General features: G+C 37.3%; 1 protein-coding gene across 3 annotated transcripts in view; it reads left to right on the plus strand.

Annotated features, from left to right (window-relative positions):
* The window catches only part of si:dkey-71h2.2 (low density lipoprotein receptor adapter protein 1), an 87,410-nt gene that overhangs the window by 20,307 nt on the left and 44,890 nt on the right, over positions 1–22,213 (plus strand). Inside the window, exons 4-10 of one of the 3 annotated variants that reach the window (XM_034900052.1) lie at positions 5,688–5,802; positions 6,474–6,546; positions 7,983–8,069; positions 9,879–10,009; positions 11,126–11,160; positions 14,477–14,505; positions 15,361–16,010. In XM_034900052.1, coding sequence (XP_034755943.1) covers positions 5,688–5,802; positions 6,474–6,546; positions 7,983–8,069; positions 9,879–10,009; positions 11,126–11,160; positions 14,477–14,505; positions 15,361–15,407 — 517 coding nt within the window. In that variant the 3' untranslated portion in view covers positions 15,408–16,010. Of the gene's footprint in view, positions 1–5,687; positions 5,803–6,473; positions 6,547–7,982; positions 8,070–9,878; positions 10,010–11,125; positions 11,161–14,476; positions 14,506–15,360; positions 16,011–22,213 lie in introns of those variants that run through there. The other 2 variants (XM_034900053.1, XM_034900051.1) reach the window with 2 other exon arrangements.

Genomic DNA, 22,213 nt, shown 5'->3' on the forward strand with positions numbered 1-22,213 from the left:
TGACTGAGGATTGATTTACCCCTGCCCCCACGTCCTCACAGCCCCTTTTACCCTCTTCCCCCGCCTTTTTATGTCTTATTTTCAATGCCCAAAACACACTTATTGGCCAACACAGCAAGTGAAAGAAAGTAGAGTGTAGATGTAAGGGAATAAATCAGACTGTTTTTTGTGCATAACAAGTAAGGGAGAAAAGAATTAAAAACACTGTGTGTGTTTGTGTGTGTGTGGCCACGCATTGATGGACTTGATCATTTGAGTGTGTATGTAAATGTGTGTCTGTTTGTCAAGTTGATTTTGTATTCACACTAACTGGATGCGGGCTGTTTCCCTCAGGAAAAGCTTCACTGGGGGATAGACAGTGAGGCATTGTGCCATCACATTGGAAATAGGATCCTCATGTGCATGACCCTCCCATCCCATCCCATCCCATCCACCCACCCACACACAAACAATGAAATATCCGCTGTCAGTTTTCACAAACTGATATCGAATTCAGCAGCATTGACGGTCACTCAGCTCATGACAAGCACAATTTACAGTGCATCTAATTTGCAGAATCAGACACTCCAGATTATATTAGCATGATCTAAATCTCCCACCATGAGCATGTGTGCCTTGTAGTGTGGCCGTAAATCTGACTGCTGGCAGGGATTAGACCAAGGACTAAACCACTCTGGAAGTATAATGATATTACAACAATAAAGCTGGGTTATTTGGACTATATCATTTTTCTTTTTTAATATAATTTGGTAATATATGGCTTTGATATATTCACAGAAAATGTTGATCCAACATGTAGAAGCATATGTCGTTTATTTCATTAGAACAGTCAGCAAGAAATGTGTCATTCAGCTGTGAATATTTCTAATTAACATATATTAGGATAGATATCTTGATAATCTTGATAGAAATTTAGCATAGTTTAGCTATTTTAGTTTAGCATAAAGACTTGAAGCAGGGGGAAACAGCTCGCTTTGTCCTGCTGAAAGATAAAAAGAAAAATCTGCCTTTAAACATGCTTTTTTAATGACATATGCGTTTTGGTAACAGAAACAGATTTTGACAACACATTTCAAGGGCACTTCCTCTTCAGCATAAGGCAACATGACCTATTAAAGTATTCTGATGTATTGAAACTGACCCATGATCCCTGGTATGTGATAAATAGACCCAACACCACAGTATGAGAAACATCCCCATAACAAGATCTTGCACCCCCATGCTTTACTGTCTTCACAGTGTACTGTGGATCGAAGTCAGTGCATGGTGGTCGTCAGACAAACTGTCTGCGGCCCCTAGACCCAAAAAGAACAATTTTGCTCTCATCAGTCCACAGAATGTTGCACCATTTCTCCTTTGGCCAGTCAATGTGTCATTTGGCAAATTTCAACCTATTCAGTACATGTCTCTCTTTTTTTTCAGCAATGGGACTTTGCGGGGGCTTCTAGCTGATAGCTTAGCTTCACATAGCCTTCTTCTGATCATAACAGTACTCACAGGTAACTTTAAGTCTTCTTAGATTTTCTTGGACCTGATCATTGGTTGAGCCTTTTTCCATTTTGGCTATTCTTCAATCCCTTCGAAAGGTAGTGTTGATTAATTTCAAGGCATTTGAAATAATTTTGCCTGAGCAGCCTATCATTTTCTACACTTCTTTATATGTTTTCCCCTCTCCAATCAACTTTTTTAATCAAAGTCCTCTATTCCTGAGAGCAGTGTCTGGAACTACCCATTTTGCTGAGTTTTTTAATGTGAAATGCACAATAACCAGCATGCACAACCTTTTCCTCCTTCCTTCCTTAAATATGGGCCATAAGTGACACCTGTTTATCACAGAATCAATGACTTCACTAATTGAACACAACACTGCTATTATTTTTTAACACGCCCTTTTCAATTACAGATTCATTTGAACAGAATTAGCAGCATGCATGTCATGAATTTTGGGTCTTACTAGTAAATTATTTGCCATGTAGGAATATCACTTCTACCAAAACATATGATTTATGAGGTTAGTGATGTTGGACTGCGATTATTTTGAACACAACTGTACATGTACCAACGAGCAAAACGTTGTGAGGTGTGTAGCTTCCATCTGGACTGGTGTTACTGATTTAATATTCTGACATGAGCTCTTAGAGACCAACCAGCATATTAATCTGCAAAACATACGGCTCAGAACAGGAAAGCTAGAAGTGTAACTGACACTCCACCTGTTATGATAAACATTGTTCTGATACTATTACATCTGTATGATTTGGATGTCAGATCCCCTAGAACAGTGTTCTCTCTTTGCCCAAATATTCATCAATGTATTTTTCCATTTCCTGTTTGAGAATTAGGAAAAAATGTTTTGACGACTGCTTCCATGCAGCAACAGCAAAATGCGGTTTTTCATAAATGCACTTTTGTCAGATAAAAAGTTCAACAAAAGGTAGTTCATTGTTGTGTTGAACAGCACACCTGCTTTATGCAGTATATGTAGAGAATCCAGGGCTTTGATGTATGAAGTTCTATTCACGCTTTGTGCTGTAAATATTTAAATATTTCCATTGATATTCCCTCTCTGCCCAACAAACACCGGGGCTCTACACAGCGAGGAGATCAAAGGCTGGCGGTCCGCGGAGCTTCTTTGGAGATATGATGCAGACTGACAGCTCAGCTTTTGTTGTTCAAGCTTAGTGAAAACTCTGGGATGCTGTCAATTATTTTTTTGTTTCAAGCTGAAGGCTTTTTCTTGGAATATGATGATCCATTGTGTAGCACGTCGGTGGTAGTATTTATTTATTTATTTATTTATTTTTTACCAATTGTCCTAAAATGAGTGAATCTGCATGCACATCACACTCCAGAGAAGTGACTATAAATGGAACAATCAGCTTGAGCATCTGTGCCAACAAGATGAAATCTGAAAGTGTATTCACTCTGAGACATCTACATTAGAGATTTATATTATTCTCACATTGATGCTATATTATAGTAAACTATTTTATGTACCCATACTGCATGACTGTAATTTTACCTTGAGCTGTGTCCAGAATTACAGAATAATGGTGAATTTGGATCTTATGAAAGCTGCATCCCATCTTCTGTTATCAACAGCAAGAGTTTTTATAAACTCTTCTTCTGTTATCTCTTCATCTTCAAACTCTTCATCCCATCTTCTGTTATCAACAGCAAGAGTTTTTATAAACTTTCACTTTAAATAGATTCTTGCCGATAATTTAAGCTCTGAATGTGCAGTGCACTGACCTATTTGCTCATTTTGCTTATGTTCACTGCTTGAATCATAATGTGTTGTGGACAATGAACCACATTTCTTGTTGTGAACTTCTGGGCATCTCTCTACTGCATACAATAAGAGAGAGCAGTGATGAGTTCCATGCATGGCTGTGTTTGGAGACTTTGCATCTTCAGGCTACATTCCTCTGAGGTTCCAAGGCTATTAGAACCTTTATTTAACCTATGTACAACACGCTCAGGATGGGACCTTCTAGTTGAACAATGAGATTAAATTATTGCAGCTTTTACATACATGAATTACATACAAATACATTTTTTACCTATTAATAGTTAAATAAAACCCTAAAACATGGATTTCTTAAATGACAAGAACACTGCTGTACCATCACTACAGTTAATGATTTGATTTCTGTTGATACTACTCCTATGTAATACTGCCAAATTAACAATTTACATTCATCATTGTGCAGTATATAACCCATCCTTTCAACCAATCATTTATACATGTATTAATATTATTAAAATCCAATTGAAATTTAGAGAGTACACAGACAGCAACATAAAACTCTGTGGAGGCTCAGAGAATAAAAGCCCACAGAAATAAGTGAAATTTAGGTTGCGAAGATTCTCAGGGAGAAAGTAGATAATATCTCTGTAAGATGATACTTATTGTAAGTTTAAATTGACTAGTTTGGTTACATTACACTTGTTTTCCAAACTTAAATAGGTCAACCCTTTTAAACTTTTTCACTGCTAATTTTTCTGCAATTAGAGCCTGAATATAAGTTCGAGCACTGGGGAGAGGAGGAAAAACCGGGCTGGCTGGGTGTCCTGGGCATTGCAATGTGGGTCATGCATTAGTGGTGCAAGGCAGCAAACAATCTGAGAGGGAGAGTGCTGGTCTGGCTTGTTGTTTGATCAAATAAATTACTTTATTTTTAGTGCCTCTTTTTGATGTAATGCAGAAAATGAGTGGCTGCTAGCTGCAGATCCCTTTTTGTTTACAGATTACAAGTAACTAATGATGCAGTCATATGGTGTCATCCCTCACTATGAACATGATGACATGCATTGAGCGACCCTGAGTGTCTAATTAAGAAAGGATGACTTTTTGTGTTCTATTCGGCCCATAAAGTTCTTTTAGTACAGTAGTATCCGAGTGGTTTTACTCAAATAATGCTACCAAATCTGGTCCTTAAGCAGCTTTTAATAAAGGTTTTATGTTTATTTATAGTGACAAAAGTTGCTGTGGCTCATTCACAGATCTATTTAAAGCAACAAACATGACACACTCTGCTGGTTCAGGTAACAGCCCCAGATAGACATACGGGGTGACTCAAGATCGAGAATTCTAACAGCCCGTATACAATCCGACAAAACAAATCCATTGGTTTTGTGTCCATCGTGTCAGTAAACCCATACAAGCTGTTGTGGGGGAGCCAAATGGCTTGGTGGACTTTGTCTAGATTGGTTTTTGATAGCCATTGCAAATAACTGGCCATGACTGGCCATGCTGGATTTGCCGACAATTGGATTTCTTGAAAACCAGATCCAGGAGAGATTCAGTGTGACTGTTGGAAATGAGGTCTCAAGTGCAATATAGTCACAGCGGAGATCCATTCATAATCCAAGACTTTCTATTTTTACCAGCAGAAGAAATTATATATTTCAACAGAAGTTGCAATATATTATTTAACTGTCACAGAGGTTATTTTAGAAATTAACTGTTATCTACATCTGATTTTCTACAGTTTCACATGCCTTTTTATTGGTTGACCTTCTCAAGAGACAAATAACTCTGAGGAATAGCATAAAGGTTACCTGAATAAAGTGAATTCATCAAAATCATACTTTGTAAGATGGCGTGTGTTGCCTCAAAACAAAATCTGTAAATGTTGTCCCTTTACCTCCATTATCTCTTGACTGAACATTTCAGGGTTAATTGACCATCTAAGCCTTGAATGGAAAAACCTGGAACACACAATGCAACATTATATCAGCATTTGACTTAATTTTTTTGCATTAAACACACAAACTATCTGAAAATATGAAGTACCAAAGAGCTTAGTCACAGCTTGAAGCATCTCTCATGTCACTGCTGCTCGTTGGTCTCCTGCTCCACCTTTCCCATCTGTGGGACTCAATCAGCATAATATTCAAAACCAGCACTCTCATCCTGCTATGATTGTTTTGCATATGCATATGGGAAAAGTTGAGTTTCAAAAGCAAAGTGATGGCCTAAATTGTAGCTTATCTTGATGTATGTGGTTTTATTAAGAGTGTGCAGGCTAGCAGCAAAGGAACTGTACATGGTGTCCTTTGGTTTCAGTCTGCTGAAATTACTCATTTATCATCAAGAATGCAATTATGACAGGTGGATTGATAGTGTTAATATTCTTGAATAATATTTGTTCTTGTTGTTGTTATTGTCTCTTCTCATCCAGAATCTCGTACTGCACAGCAGATAAAACTCAGGATAAGGTCTTTGCATATGTCTCTCAGAGTCAGTTCAATGAGACCCTGGAGTGCCATGCATTTCTCTGCCAAAAGAAGAAGATTGTAAGTGTGCAACTCTTTTGATTTTATTGTAAATACATGTGTGGAAATAGCTGTATTCAGCTTGATGTGTGGGGGAAAATAGTCTTGAACCTGAGCAGGTGTTAAGGTCAATTTAGTTGGTGTCTAAGTAATGAACTGCACTTGTGCTGCAAGTATTGCAGTAGTGTGGCTCCATCTTGTGGCCGGACACCTTACAACTCACCAGTCTATGGGATTCTGTTGATCCACCATAAACAGGATTTATATAAGATAGAAACAGTTTGGTTTTAAAGATGTTAAAGCAAAACATTTTCTTGAGCACCACATTGAATCACAACTTTAATTAGGTTTTTTACTTTATACTGTGTGTGTATATGTATGAATGTATGTATGTACTGCATATAAATGGTATGTATGTTTGTTTTTGTGTGTGTGTGTGTATGTATGTATGTATGTATGTATATATATATATATATATGTATATGTATGTATGTATGTAAGTGTATATATATATTATTTCTTTTTTGTTTATTTATTTTCTCAGATGTTTTATGGTGTATGATACCTCTGTTTTCTTCTATATTTTACTTCATAGTCGTTGGTTGTGTTTTTCTTGGTTTTATCTGCTGTTTTTATCTGGGAAGCACCTTGTGAGCTGGTTTATTATTCTTCCTTTTTACTTTTCTCTCCAGGCTCAGGCTGTGACATTGACAGTAGCCCAGGCCTTTAAAGTAGCCCTTGATCTTTGGGAGATTGCTCAGGAAGGTGAGTATATAGAACAGGAAGAAGGGGACTTTGAGACAGTTCTGTAAAACTTTTTTCTTTTGAAGTGTTTCCAAAAAAAACATGAATGAAAGGCTGTAGTCCATCCAACCTGTGACTACTCTAACTAATAATGCTTTTGGTTTCTAAGCCAAGTTGAGAGGGCAGTTATTTAATGTCTTTAACAACCAAGGGACTGAAGGGAAATTCTTTACATGCTTAGCCACCATTCTGTCCTCCACAATCTCCACTGCGCTATATGAATGACTCACAACAGTAGGCTACTTCCTCCACGCAAAATTGCCACAAAACCTGAATTCCTGACAACCAAAGGTTCAAGTACCATTGTGTGGATTTTACAGGACTGCTTAGTATGGGGCTAGATTTGTTTCTTATCACACTGATAGCAAAAAAGCATTTTATGGAGAAAAGAAAATGTAGACCAAAAAAAACTGACTTTGAGAAGGTTTTGAGAACAAGAAGAAAAACATTTAGAGAGAAACACATTTTTTTTCAAAGAATTGTTTTTTTTACACTGATAGCAAAAAATATTGATTTGAGAGTTTAAAAAAGTATCTTAAGAGAGATTTTTTTTCTCAAATAGTTTTAAAAATTTCAAATTTATATTTAAACTTTTTTTAGTCTCAAATAGTATTTTTTGCTATTGGTATGAAAACGTTTTCTCTCAAATATTTTGTTTTGCTCATAAAATGCGTTTTTGCTATCGGTGTGATAAGATTTTCTCTCAAACATTTTTTTTTCTCAGATCATTTATGTTCTCGCATGTAATGAAGAAACAAATATAGCTTCATACTTATCTAATCAAATAAAAATGATCCATCTCCCAACTGGCGCTGTATTGTGTGTTATAATGTCGGCGAAACAACGACAATCTGTAAACATTATGGATACAAACAAGATTTTATATGTTCTATTATGCTGTTCTTTACTAAAATGAGAACTAATCAATGGGCAGAGTGCAGACGTGTTGTTATTGCTGATGCTGAATCGTCTTTGGCATAGATTACATTCATTTCAAATGTAACTTTTAAATAAACGTGCGTGTTTATTCTTTACCTGGGGAAACTGACTTTACCTTCAGAGGCTCGCTTCTCAGCAGACTCGCTGTGTGCGAGTTGGACTGAGCGAAAGCCGCTCGCACTTTTGAATCCGGGATGTAGCTAAGTATTTGAGGTATAGGGGGCTAAGAATACATTTCAAATAAAAATTAAATTGTTCACTTTTGGTAAATGTATTGTTTAGTTCAATGTTTTGAGAAGTTTGTGGACATAGTAGTGGTTTGTTTTTACAAGTACAGTGTTTGGATCACCAAAGGGGGGGGGGGCTTGCGCCCCTTGCGCCCCTGTAGATCTGCCCCTGCCAAAACTTTTCAAACATCATGCAGTCTTCTTCAGGTTTAGCATTGTTCCTGTTTGCAGACAAAAGCAAGAAGGCCAGAACCTGCTGTTCTTGTGCAGCAAGCAAAGGGCAGACAGAGACAACTGACACTCAGTGTGTTCCAGCAGGTAAGTTCATCTGATTTTGTCCTTATCCCCCATGTGCTTCACATTAAGTTCAACAGCAATGACAAGATAGGTTATTGTCCTCCTAAAAGGATGCACAATTAACCTCGAAACAGCACTAAGTCTTGCTGATAATTACTATAATAGAAGATTAATCTTTATTATCAGTTTAAAGTGAATGGTGAGTTTTTTTGTTTCCAATTTAAGAAATGGCAACACACAACTGAATAAATTAATGAGGGGTATCAGGGTTCTCATCTAATGCTCAACAAGATGGCCGGTAAACGTATTTCCCAGAAAGGCAAACTGTTCCCTTTAAACTCTTAATGAATAAATGGGTTTGCCATTTACAATCAAGAACAGTGACAGTAGGGTGGAAAATCAATTCCCACAATAGGTTTTACATGGATTCTAACAACTTGCTAGAAACATGTAACAATACTTTATACAGTATGTAGCAAGTAGTGGTGATGATGCTAACACAAACTACACAAAGTTAGCTCTACAGGTAAATAAATATATGACCTGGTAATTTATAATGTTCTTCCCTCACAAGAAACACTTGACTTTGACCAGATAGCTTGAGCTAACACCTAATTTCACACACTGAGCTAACTGGTAACTGATCTTTTTTCACCCAATCCTTACACATAAAAACTTCTGTCGCTTCATCTCTTAATAAGCAGTCAGTATTCAGGTTTGTTTTCTATTCCACCCCCTGTATGCATGCACATCACTCTATTTTTTAATTTAACTTTAACTTTGATTGTTGCTCACTTAGTGATGAATGTTTAATGTTATAGAGAAATACTTAATATTTGAGACATTTTTTGGTAAGGGTTTATTGCTGCAGTGGTTAACGTTACAATCATGACTATTATAATTCTCGGAAGATGAGAATAAGGATGATGTTATCACAACTTACTTTACAAGCTGGAGAGAAAGAAACTGCCTATCACTGACAAGAATATTATGATCTGATTAGTTTTGTAAAGATGACAATCGTAATATGTTGCAGTCTCTGAAACGAGACAGGAAGTAGATACAGATTTAGAGTAAGTACAGACCAAATTTCTCCAGATTTAAGGCCCTGGTTTCTTAACAAATCCAACAGTTTCCAGTGAACGTGATTAAGAAAATGCTTCTGTATTCAGTTGCATAATGACTTTTAAATTACCTTTCCAGTGGTAGTGTGTATACAACAAGACTTGCAATTTTGTAGTTTGACACTGCACCCACTCACACACAAATTGAACTGCTGTCAATCACTTTTCACATGGACTTAGGAGAAATCATCCAATTATACTCCACTAATTAGTAATTCACGGGAGCAGGAGATTTGAAATACTTCCCAATTAGCCGTGACATTTATAGGTCAAACTCTTTTCCACTCTTTAGCGGGTCAAAGGGACTGCAAAATGAGACTTAGTCATCTATTCAGTTTGTTGTTAGTTAATGGTTTGCTTTTCAAGATTTCTTTCAATTGAAACTGGCTCCATGTCCAGTGCTAGTGGCCCGAGGGCAGAGACAAAATGCGATGTTAAAGCCTCAGTGATCTCGGTGGTAACTGGGCACAGAGAGTGAAGGTTTAACAGACATGATTTAAATTCAGCATGTTGCAGGAAAAGCTGTTTGTGCCACAGGCTGGAATTGGTTTTTCACCTAAAGAGACAGAAAAGCTGATAAGTCTCTCCATCCTTCTTCTCTGTTGTGTGTCTGGATGTGCGCCATCCTTTCCCTCTTTTCGGTTCCCTTTTGTCTCACCTCTTGTGTCCCCGTCAACCTCTTGTCCACACCTGCCATCTCCCCCAGATCTCCCAGAGGCACACAAGCCCATTGGGATGGAGCCAAGTCTCCGGAGGCCCTTCTTCTCTGCTTCACTCAGCTCACCCTCGCCTCGCAGTAACCCTACTCGACGGCGACCAATCAAACACGACTCTTGGGTAGGTGACACCATCTGCCTCCATTAGGAAAAACAAATGCTTAAAACAATTCTGTGGTTACTGGTGACTTGATTAAATCATGCTTGTCTGTAATTGACACCGATTACTATTACCAAGCATTCAAAAGCCATATATTAAGTGAGGTTTTAAATTTAAGATACTTATAATAGTCCTTCTGCTAGGTTTGTAAAATGAATACTAAAGTAGGGGGTTACCTACATGTATGTGGAGAGCAGTGGGTCCATTAGTTACCAAAATAATGACAATTACACAAATAAACTCTTGTCAAAAGGTAGTTAGTTGTTGACTGTAGTTTTCTTTTTTATTAAATGTGATTGTTTCTCAAGAACAGTCATTATTTAGAAATATTTGGAGCTGTTATATGTAGTTGTACTTTATATAATTTAAAATGTTTATGCTACTGGAGGTTCATTGGTCACCATTCTGGTGTTCACTTACATGTTATTAACACTAGGTGGCACCAGGATCCAAAGATTGCCACTAATACAGTCTGATTTCACACAAATTCATCGTATATTGTTCGTAATTTCCCTGAATTGATTTTCTCTAATTAGGAGAATTTGTGCATTAATTGAGCCAGATTCCATCAGGAAGTCCAACATTGTCTTTAATACCTCGCTTTCTGTTGTGTTTTTTTAGTATCCCTCTACATTTGCCTTACCTTGTTTCAAATTAATAAAAAAGTCAGTAGAAATTGGCCACACTGATATTTATATTATTATATCTATTAGGAACTCATGAATTAAGAACTATGTAAGGCAATTAAAATTTGTTGAATCATGAGCTTTCCAAAAACAAATGCAGAGAACGTAAATATGTATCCTTATCCATGTTTACAGACTTCCCCCTTTATATAAGTTGTGCAATATTGTCCTACTGTACAGTCACAATGTTTACCATAGAAAATAAAAGTAAAAACATCTGCATTATGCCATATTTGATTCTTTACCACTTAAGTTAATTTGTGTATTACTTAGATAAAATAAACAGCTGACTCAGTGAACAGGCACAGGAGCTTGAAAGAATAGAAGCAGCAGGATTGTAATATTTGGTAATTTATGTGTGTATTGATTTATATTGTTAATGTCCCAACAGGATGTGGAAGATGGAATCGATGATGCATTCTCAAGGTAACTTTTGCGTATGACTACTAAGTCTGTTAACCACTGGAGATATTTATTTTTAATTAATGAAAGGAGATGGGATTGTTCTCAAAATACAGATGTTACCCCCTCAAAACCAAGTTTATCCATTATTATGTTGATTCCAGTCCTAACCGGGGGTAACTCCCCTTTTGAGCCCTGTCAAGCTATTTTAAAGGATGACTGTTGCACTGAGGGTGATGGTCAGCTGTCAGTAACCTTTCAGACTTTTCTTAAATAAGAAAACCTGCATTTGACACATTGATTGACACAGGTTTTATTGAAATTCATACACACAGACAGGGATATGCAATAGTGGTGAGGGGTAAAAATGATGAAAACCTTTAGAGATTTTGTAAGATTTTACAAAGTAGATTTATGTAAATGCTCTGCTGTTAGCAGTAGTTAGAAGAAGTTAAAACTTTAACAACTGTAGTTAAAGTAGGTGTTGTAAAGCTCTAGTGTCTTATTAAACCAGAGCTGAATAAAACAAGGTTTTGGGTCAATCAGCTGTTTGGCCATTGCAAGTAGTTTGAGATGACATGATCCACTACCTTGTACAACACTATTGTTATGTTGAAATACCTACAACCCATTGCAGTAAGACATTAACTTTAATGATAATCACTACAAGCGATAAATAAAAACATTTTTTTTAATTATTATTTATTATTTTTTAGTTTGACTTGCTTTTATTCATATCAATGCATTTGAATAGACTAGTGTGCGCTTGTGTTAAACATTATGTTGATTGATTAGAATTCCTGTCTAAATAGTGAGCAGTCTGAACGTTTGTGAGATCAATGTGGCGCTATTAAGACTTACAGTCAATATTAGTGACTATCGTTTCTTTTACTGCCAACACGATGGCAACGTCTCTCGACAGAGCTGTCAGGATCATCGACACTGAAGCAGGGCGTTTTATCTCTGACCTAGGATTACAATGCAACACCTTTTTTTTAATTTTCTTTGTTAGTGTGACGGTCTATGAAGTTGCATGAGCCTGAAATGTGATTCTTGAGGTTAAAACGCGTTTTGTGCTGTAGCCTTGCTTCTGCAAGTACAAAGTCACAAAACAGGATTTACTTTGAGGCTCACAACATCTACCACTTGGTCTTTCTGACATAGTATTTGATAATGTGCCTCAATGCTGAAGAAACTGTGAGGATTCCTCTGCATGGCTTTTCATTTCCTCATATAACCAGCTGATATGTGTGTATGTGTCCTGCAGTGTTGTGTTATCCCTCCATGAAGAGAGAAGAGTAGCGAAGGGATGGTGCCTCACACATTAAATAAATAACTTCTCATTAGGCTGTGTTGCCTGCAGCTAATGGGTTGGTTTGTTGTGTTGGAGCATCTAATGCTTCAGTTCAAGCAAATGGAGATTATGTACAGAACTGTATGTAGAAGCTGGCTGGGTGTGAAGGGATATCGGAAGAGGAAGGCAGGTCATCCCTTAGGTTGTTCTTAGCAGGGACCAGGAAATTCTGACTGAGTGTTGATGTCAAATAGAAGAAGGTGAAACCCGTATCTAAAACTGACATCACAGAGAAAATGCTGAAGGATTTTGGGAGTGTTAGAGCAGACCTCCTCTTCAGAGATAAGCAAGGATGTCAGGCTTTGCGATTGGTGGAAGAATAGTGGATACAATCTGTCCTGAAACGGGGATACAATCTGTACAGAAACGTGGAAGTACTCTGGATCACATTGAGTTGTCATGGCTGTCAAACCTCTTTAGTGTTACATGTGACTTTGAGAGTGCTTTTAGAGGGAGAGGAGGGTTGTGAGATCTGTCTTTGGGCATATTTTAGGAATCTTCAGTGATCACACTTTTAAATAATATCATGGTTTGCTGACATTAGATTTAGCCCTGTTAAAAATACAGTTTGCAAATGTTTAATGGAACACACCGACTCATTGGGACTTTAGCTTATTCAAGATTAACCCCAGAGTTAGTCAAGTTCATACATACCCTTCTCATCTTTGTGCGTGCTGAAACTCTGTCTGACGTCACCAGCATTAGCTTAGCCTAGCAGAGATCCTGCAGGTAGCTGGTTCCAACGAGCTACTGCTCCCAATAAGTGACAAAATAACGGCAACATGTTCCTATTTACGTGTTGTGATTTGTTTAAACACAGGGTGTACAAATAACAAGGTCACATGAGACACAGACACATTCTAACCGCATACAAACTGGGAACCACTGTGTATTCTCAGAAAGGCTAAGCAGTCCTACTTGGGTGATTAAGTGATTACATAGTCAGAAAATAAATAGTAAAGAAATAGTTATTAACGCAACACCGAAAAGCACAGTTACTTCTGTCAAACCAATGTGCATAGCTAGCTAGGAGCAAACAACATGTTGTGATCATGGCTGACTTTGAGGATTTGTCAGAGGATTTGTACTTGGTGTCAAACCAAGATCTAGAAAAAATAGTTTGGAGTCAGAATACACAGACGAGGAGTTACAAATTTTGGAAGCTGATAGACAAAATGCCAAACAGACTGAGGTCGAGGGGAGAATCAGAATGAACACGGACTGGAGGTGTACATGTGGAATCCAATTCATTAGCAAGGCAAAGGCTACAGTCAGGAGCGTTAGCTCTAGCATCGTTCAGTTTATTCGGGGGTGAAAAAGCGCATTAACATTACAGGGGATAAATGTAGCCCAAGAACAACTGCAATAGTAGTGACCACCCTATTGATGTAATAGTGTTACTAATGTTACCACTGTTACAATAGTTAGTCCTCTTAAAACATAACGGAACACTTACCGTAGTTGCAGGGGATCCACTTTGTCTGGTATTTACTATTGATGGGATGGCCGTATCCTTCATCCTCTAGGGGTCGCTAGCAGTGCTTTATTATGTATATATAATAATGCTCTCTCTTCCCAAATCAACTTCATTAGAATCATTCTTTAATTAACTGTATCAGCACAGGTCAGGGATTAATCATTTTCTGAAAAATGTAACTGTTAACAGTTATTCAAATATATTTAACTATTGACATTGATCTCAGTTCAAATGGGTTTAATAAATACTTTAATTTGTATTTACGATTTCTATGTTGACCTTGGAGTTGAACATAACAGCTTTGGTACTGAGATACTTGAATTATATAACCTCATCTAAATGTGACAAGGTTTTATTCTTTGTAATTGCAACCTTTGTGAGTGTTTCTTCACATTGAGTATGGTGGTGCTGGAGTCTTGGTGTCCTTTCTGTGCCGGTCTCTAGCAAGAGTGTTTTAACGTATTTTAAACTTCACCATTCAGTCACATTGTTTTTTATCTGGCATGCAGCAACATGGAAGTAGAGGAGATGGACACCGGTAAGTGATTTAACCAGCATGTTATTGATATTGCATGTTGCACGAGGCCTTACGTTAAGAATACCAATAATTTCTGTGTAGTAGGCCTACTATTAAATTTTTGCACCGTACAGACTGTCCAGAAATAACAAAATGATCAACATTAGTACTTTTGATCCTTTGTCCCTTTTGTGATGAGTTGACATGCCTCAAGAACCCCCTCCACCGCTAGTATTTGCACATTTGTGATCAGCTGTACAGGAACAATCCTATTCATATTCAAGTTATTTAGCATGTTGAATGCATCTGGAATATGTGGCCAGATACTTACTATTGATGATCTATTTTTAGGTTGTCAATTGTGGGGTTTTGGTTAGGACTCAATTTTTTCTTTTGTTATTAAAACATCATAGTTTTAATGGTGAAATTGCTTATTTTAATAGACAAAAATAATTACAATTTTTCAAATTTTTTTGTTTGAAATACATTGATTGAAATCCTCACCTTAGTTCATAGTTTGTATGTTTTATTTGTCTTGCCATTTCTTTTTTTCTTCAGAAATGGAAATATGAATCAACTTATGTAAAGATAGTAGCAGTTCTGTTGACGTTGTGCTCTAGTTATCATCTGGTTTTGATGGTCACCATTGTTTGTATGTTTGACCTTGTAGATATTGTAATTCTCCACCTGATGGCTTTCTAAATGTTTGCCCTCCCACCCTTTCAACGCCATTGTACTCATTCTACATTTCATGATCTTTTTCTCTGTTTTGAACCTTGAGTATCCTGTGAACACTTTTGACAAATAAATATTTACTCCCATTGACCTCTGTGGCAATACTACTTTTTCTTCTTCCTCTCTTTCTGTCTCTGTCAGACTGGCCAAGCCCTGCTCCAAACCCATCTCTTACAATGCAGCTCTGAGCGTCCGGGAGGTCTCCATCTAGAATCTGTCGTCTGCAACAATGAGTTTGAATAACATACGCAGGGAATAGCTTCACAACTTACAGAACCAACGAAATTTGATGGAAATCATACCCCTCAGGCCCTGAGAAAAACAACAAATACCAAAACATTACTTGAAAGTTGGAAACATATCATGCTTCCCTGTGCACAAACTGAATCAGAGACTCTGGTTGATTTTCGGTGACTGCTGCGGAGAAGACGGAATGGATACCCTGCTATCATAAACTGCGGTTTCTGTGAAAGCCTGCCAGTCAACACAGCGCATTCAGTCCTTCAGTCATCCCCGGCCATATTCAAACTCTCACCAACTGCCATCTGTCTGAGATACGTCATCTCTTTCTGGAAGTTCTCTTATCTTGTCATTTGCTTGAAGGAGTAACGGCTGCCAGACTCAGCAGTCACTGGAAGAAGCCCAGTGTTAGAGGTACAAATCTTTAGTTGTGTTTGATAAATTATGAGCATTCGGTTTGTTGTGCTGATTCAACCAGTTCTTTGAAGAGTGAAATGGCATGCGTGCACCCACGTATCATCTTTTTCTTTGATTACAACATAAATGTGTCAGTAAAAAAAAGCCACATACAAAATTAAAGAAATGTTTCTGGAAGAGGAATACATGTAACATTTATAGAGTCTGGTACACTGCAATATTTATGACCAACAAATCAAATCAAGTACAAATCAAACATGTACTTCACTCCCAACCCAAGACTGCTTACTTATCCAGGACTTTAACCTAATCTCTTTGCCCTCTTCAGCAGATAGATTTGCTCAGTTATCGTGGAGATTGTTTAGTTTGTTATATATAACAAACTAAACAATCAATATGCTGTTGGGATGGCATCCAGATATGAAAAATACTGTCTTGTAAAGTCAATATAATAAATAGCCCAACATCACAAGTCACAAAATTTGTCTCAAATGTCTTAACAATCTGTACAGTATACAACACCATATGTACTTGATAAAGGAAAAACAACCCCCTAGAAAAATGGAAGAAAGAAAAAAAAGTGAATAAATTCTCAGAAGATGGAATTGAGGTACTGCAACCCAGCAACGGCTTGTACGCCCTACCGCTGTCAGAGGCTGTAAGACTCCTCAACTCATCCTCTTTACTTCCCCATTAATTAAAAAAAAAAGTTTTGACCATGACAACTGAGCAACTGCTTTTGCTGAGGAAGGCCATGAGTTGTTGATAAATGCTGTGGAAGGTCACGAATGAACTGTCAAACTCACTTATAGTCTCATTGGGTTTAAAGCAATGCATTCAGTAAGCTACAGCTTAGGGACCACCATCAATGCTCTTGACAAACAACTACATTGTTTGGAAATTTAAAGGGTTTCTCCAGTGATTTAGTATGGCACTTTTATGTTTTATTGTTGGGTGGCTAAAATGAGACAGATTATAAAAAGAACAATCAGAACTTCAGCAGTAAAGGCCAAGATATCTTCACCTGTTCCTAGTATGAGCCAAGCGCCAAAAACACTGCATCCGGCATTACCCATAATGCAGTTACTGTCTTTTATTACTATTACTTGCCTTATAACGCCCAAAATTTCCAAACTTCCAGTTTGTCAAGCCGGCTTTGATTTAAATACAAGAAAGACCATAATCCTGATGACGTCACTATAACCTCATCTGGGTTGTTTTCACAGACTTTGGAGCCACACATTATCCAACTTTTTTTGCGGTTACAAATCCAAATTCCAATGAAATTAGGATGTTGTGTAAAATGTAAATGAAAACAGAATACCATGATTTGCAAATCCTTTTCAACCTATATTCATTAAATACACTACAAAGACAAGACATTTAATGTTCAAACTGATGGTTGAACATTTAGCAAATTTTTCATTTTGAATTTGATGCCTGCAACACAGCTGGGACAGGGCATGTTTACCACATGTAACATGTGTTACATCACCTTTTCTTTTAACACCACCCAATAAGTATTTGGGAACTGAGGTCACTAATTTTTTGAGCTTTGTATGTGGAATTCTTACCCATTCTTCCTTGATGTACGACAACTTCAGTTGCTCAACAGTCCGGGGTCTCCTTTGTTTTTATTTTGCGCTTCATAATGTGCCACAAATTTTCATTGGGAGACATGTCTGAACTGCAGGCATGCTGTTGTAACACTCGAAGAATGAAATTAGCAGAGGCGTCCCTGAAAAGACTTTGCTTGGATGGCAGCATATGTTGCTCCAAAACCTGTTCTTACATTTCAGCATTAATGGTGCCTTCACAGATGTGCAAGTTACCCACGCCCCCGCATACCATCATAGAAACTGGCTTTTGAACTTTGCACTGATAACAATCTGGATTGTCCTTTTCTTCTGTGGTAATGAAAGTGTATGACCCCCCATGAAAGTTCACGCCCCATCCTTGCTTGTGAACGACTGAGCCTTTTGGAAATGCTCCTTTAATACGGTACCAATCCTGAACAATTAACCCATTCTAGCTGTGGAATGCTCCAAACGAGTGTTTTTTGAGCATTCCTCAAATTTCCCAGTCTTTTGTTACCCCCCTGTCCCAGCTTTATTGAAGTTCTGGATATGGGTGTGCGCTCTTCCAGTTGAGCAACCCAGGCACCCAAAAAAGTAATTATTATTTGGAGAAAAAAAAAATAAAGTTTTGAACATTTAATACCTTGTCTTTGTAGTGTGTTCAATTGAATATATAGGAGGTTGGAAAATATTTGCAAATCATTGTACTCTGTGTTTATTTACGTTTTACACAATGTCCCAGCTTCATTGGAATTGCGGTTTGTAGTACTAATCATAACGAACAGACTGAACTTGATTTGTAAAATTGATCGTTGCCCCTTTAAGGTAAATGCATCTTAATCTGGTTTTGTAATCTTGAATCCATCAAAAAACACACTCAAGGGGGACCTGACTATTGAAGAAATGTAAATGATCAGTAATCAAAATGAATAATTCATTGATAACCTCATGCTTGCTTGCGTTGTGTTAACAGTGTCAATACACACTAAGATCTTCATCACTCAACACAACAGTAAACCAGTTACAAACGGTTACACTCATTCCTGTAACAATCAATTTTAGTGCCGTTTTATATCAATATGGCTTATGTAACCAAAATATAATGGCTATTTTACATTCTGCTGTCTCCTCAATCAGTTGGCTGCCCCTGTAAATAAAGGAAATGATATTGTTAAAGTAAAGCGATGTTGTAAGGTTACAAGGACAAGTGTTTGGCAAGACCAAACTTAAAGTAAAGTAAAGAAACCTATTTCCATATGCTGTATTTTTTCAATGTCAAAGCTGTGTATTTATGTATGCATATTGTATCATTATCAAAGAAGTAGGATGAATAGAATTGAGGCTTCACACAGCTTGTTTTTAAAAAACAGTTATCACTCTTGTTAATATGTGAATGTGTATATGGTTGTATGCTTTGCATTAGGTTAGACAATTTGTACAAATGTACTTGTATGTGTTTTTTTTATTAATTCAGGAATTGCTTTATTTTTAAGAAGTTACCAACACACACAGTTCACATTTTCCTCTCTTAACCGCCATCTTTGTCAAAAAACACGTCCCAAATCTTATTATGGACTAATATTGCTCTCCTTAGACTCAGCAAATTATTTTCATCTATCTGCTCAGCTGACATTCACTGTCAAGAGGATATTATAATTTGCCCCCAGAAGTGGTCCTTCTCTCTGTATTCATGGCATTATGACTGAGGCGGGAGGTAGCGGGGAACTCGGTGTCGTTGTCATGACACCCGCTGCAAAATAATTGGATGGCTTATCAGGTTAAGCTGCCGTGAAGCTTAATTGCATTGTTTTCTTCCCGACAGGCAAAAATACTGACCCATTGCATCATCGAAACAAAGCTCTTTACTGTTTGGGGATCAGAAAGAGCCTCCAGCATGTCTATAGAGGATCTTTAGTATCCGCCGTTCAGCACAGTGCACTGTCAAAATGCAACCTAGTCATTTTGCCTTATCTTTTATTTTGAACATTTTCCCGTACTGTTACTACTACTTCATTTCACCTTTTCAGCCCTGTCATTGATTTGACTGATTGATTCATGTGTGGAGGCTTCAGTATCTGCTGATTGAGAGATGGGCTGTTGTCCAGGAGCTCTCAGACTGGATAATGGTTTTCGATAATGACAACCTTCAGTGTTTTCAAGCACAGTTACTAATAAGGATAAAAGCAGGAGTTGCTTTTGCACAGCTTCACCACAAGCTGCATTATTTTCCAATGCAGAGACATATGAAGGGCACTGTTAGTTATTAGTAAGACATAGTTTTTCACCCAGAATTTGCCCTTTTTAATCGATTTTTCAAGCAAAAAAAGCAGTGTAATGAATTTCAGCCGAGTCCCGCTGTGTTATAATTTATATTCTATCAATCCCTGTTTTAATTGTATTGTGGCACAAATTCATCTGTTTGACTGAGAGTTTTGTTTCATGTAGTAAGTATGGTCTATACAGTACACTTATTCCCTGCAAATCTTGAATGAATGCTGTTTTTTTGGCAGAGCAGAGAATTGTCCATGTGGGGGTGTGGGACAGACCTGCACTTGGACGTGTAATATGCCAATTTGAGTCTGGAGTGCACGGAATACAAATCACGCTGCAGCGATTTGAGGCCAGAAAACATCTGATGCTTTCAGAATTTTCACTTACGCTACACACTATTTCCCGAATTAACCACTGATGTTTACAGTATCGGTTTACTTTTCAAAAAAGGTGCTTATTTTCTATCTATGCAATCAGTTCCAACAGTGTCGTGATATTATCATAATAGCAATTTGTGTATGAACCACAAGCAGTTGTCCTGAACTGTGTAAACTGTGTGTAGAATTTGGAAACTAATATGGTTTGTTACATATTTATGCATACAAAATAATAATAATAAACAATGAGACTTTGTACAAATATTCCATTGCACTTAACTGTCCTTTTTCATGTTGAATATAGAAGACCACTTGCAGAACCGGTGTTTTGATACAGTCAACGCATCTTCGGTCATACACAGAATAATTGCAAAGATGCAGTTTGGTCTTCAGCAGTGCCACACACTGTGATTGCCGTGTCTTTTTATAGCAAATTGGATTTCAGTTAATTTGATAACATTTCTATAATTTGATAAATAAGAAGTTTCAAAAAGAACCAATCAAACCACCACAGTTCACTGTGCAGACAAGCACTGTATTTGTTATGACCCTTCTACTCATCTGTCCAGAACATTTGAGTTCAATTTTAATTTTGGTTCTTCTTAAACATTTTCTAGCTCAGTGTGGTTGATCCAAACAAGGAACGTCATGGTTTGGCCCTCTGACTTCACCATTACTTTGCTACATCTATTCAGTCAGCCCACTGCTGAGGATTGAAAACTTAACCCTTTTACGGTATTCGGGACAAATTGACCCATTTCAGTATACATTTTTTGTACCTGAAAATCAAAGGCCTTACCTTATTTTCTGTGATAAACATGTATTCCTGACCTAATTCAGAATATGAATTATGACCTGGTGACAGAAAACACTTCCATTTTTAATTGTGACACACTTCACACTTCCATTTTTAATTGTGTGCTAGCAGAAACTGATTGCATTCTCTAAACATTGAAATTGAGATAAAGACAATATTTGTTAATAGATTATGAAGTACAATTTTATTTCAGAATCATTTTTAAAACCCCATTAAAGTCACGGGTCAATTTGACCCGAGGATTACAAATGGGTCCCGAAAGTGAAGAAAATACAAGGGTTAAATAATAAATACCAGGTGCAATGCAACAATATCCTATTTGTTTTCCCAATGATAAATAGAAAATAGAAAAATGCCATGAATTCCTAACCCCTAATATTCAATGTCAGATACAATTATTGTTTTTATAACTGCACCTACAGAATTTTTGAAAGGTTTATTACACTGCCAACCTGATTATTCTTGAAAAATAGTATGTAGTCAAAGAACCTTACACAAAGGAGGTTTTTGTTCCCTGGCACCAAGTGGAACTAGTCAAGTAAAATGCATTTTAACAAACATAATTTCCAAATAGCCTTATTACAGTTCATATTACATGCTCATATTTAGCTTTTTGGCTTTTCCCCTTTCCTTTATTGTGTTGTATATCTTTTTATTCACATTGTAGGTTTACAAAGTAAAAAGAAAAAAGCCACCCCCAAAGGAGAGAAGAGACTGCTCCAAACAGTACTATTGTAGTCCAGCCTTTACTTCCGTGACGAATGTGTGTCACTTTGTAACATGTTATTATGCTCGCCTAGCTGCTAGGATGGGGCTCCCCATGCTCTGCAACTAACAAGCTAGCAGTACTTACTGTGCACGTGTGACTCCCAACAAAGCTGGAACAGATGGGAGTTGCCTCACTCTGTAGCTAAAATAGAGAGCTCAAAGGGTGAAAAGAGGAGCTGGAGCAATGTGCAGTACAACAAATATAGGGTGTTTTCTAAAAAATCGAACCACAATAACCTATTCTGGTACAACCTCTAAACACAGTTATGAACCTGAAAATGAGCGTAATGTTAGCACTTTAAGACCAAATCATAAATAATGAATTAACAGAAAAAATCACACATCACATTCTTTAGAAGGTTCTTTAAAAGAATGAATATTTATGTGCACCTGGAACACTTCATAGATAATTGTCAAGGGTTCTGATAAGGGCTCATATTTTGCAGGTGTAAAACCAAATCTAATCAACATTGTCTGTGTGTGTGTGTGTGTGGTCTGTGAGATGACAGTGCCTTCTGTGGGTGTTT

This window comes from Etheostoma cragini, chromosome 18 (assembly GCF_013103735.1).
Source record: "Etheostoma cragini isolate CJK2018 chromosome 18, CSU_Ecrag_1.0, whole genome shotgun sequence".
NCBI classification, from domain to species: domain Eukaryota; kingdom Metazoa; phylum Chordata; class Actinopteri; order Perciformes; family Percidae; genus Etheostoma; species Etheostoma cragini.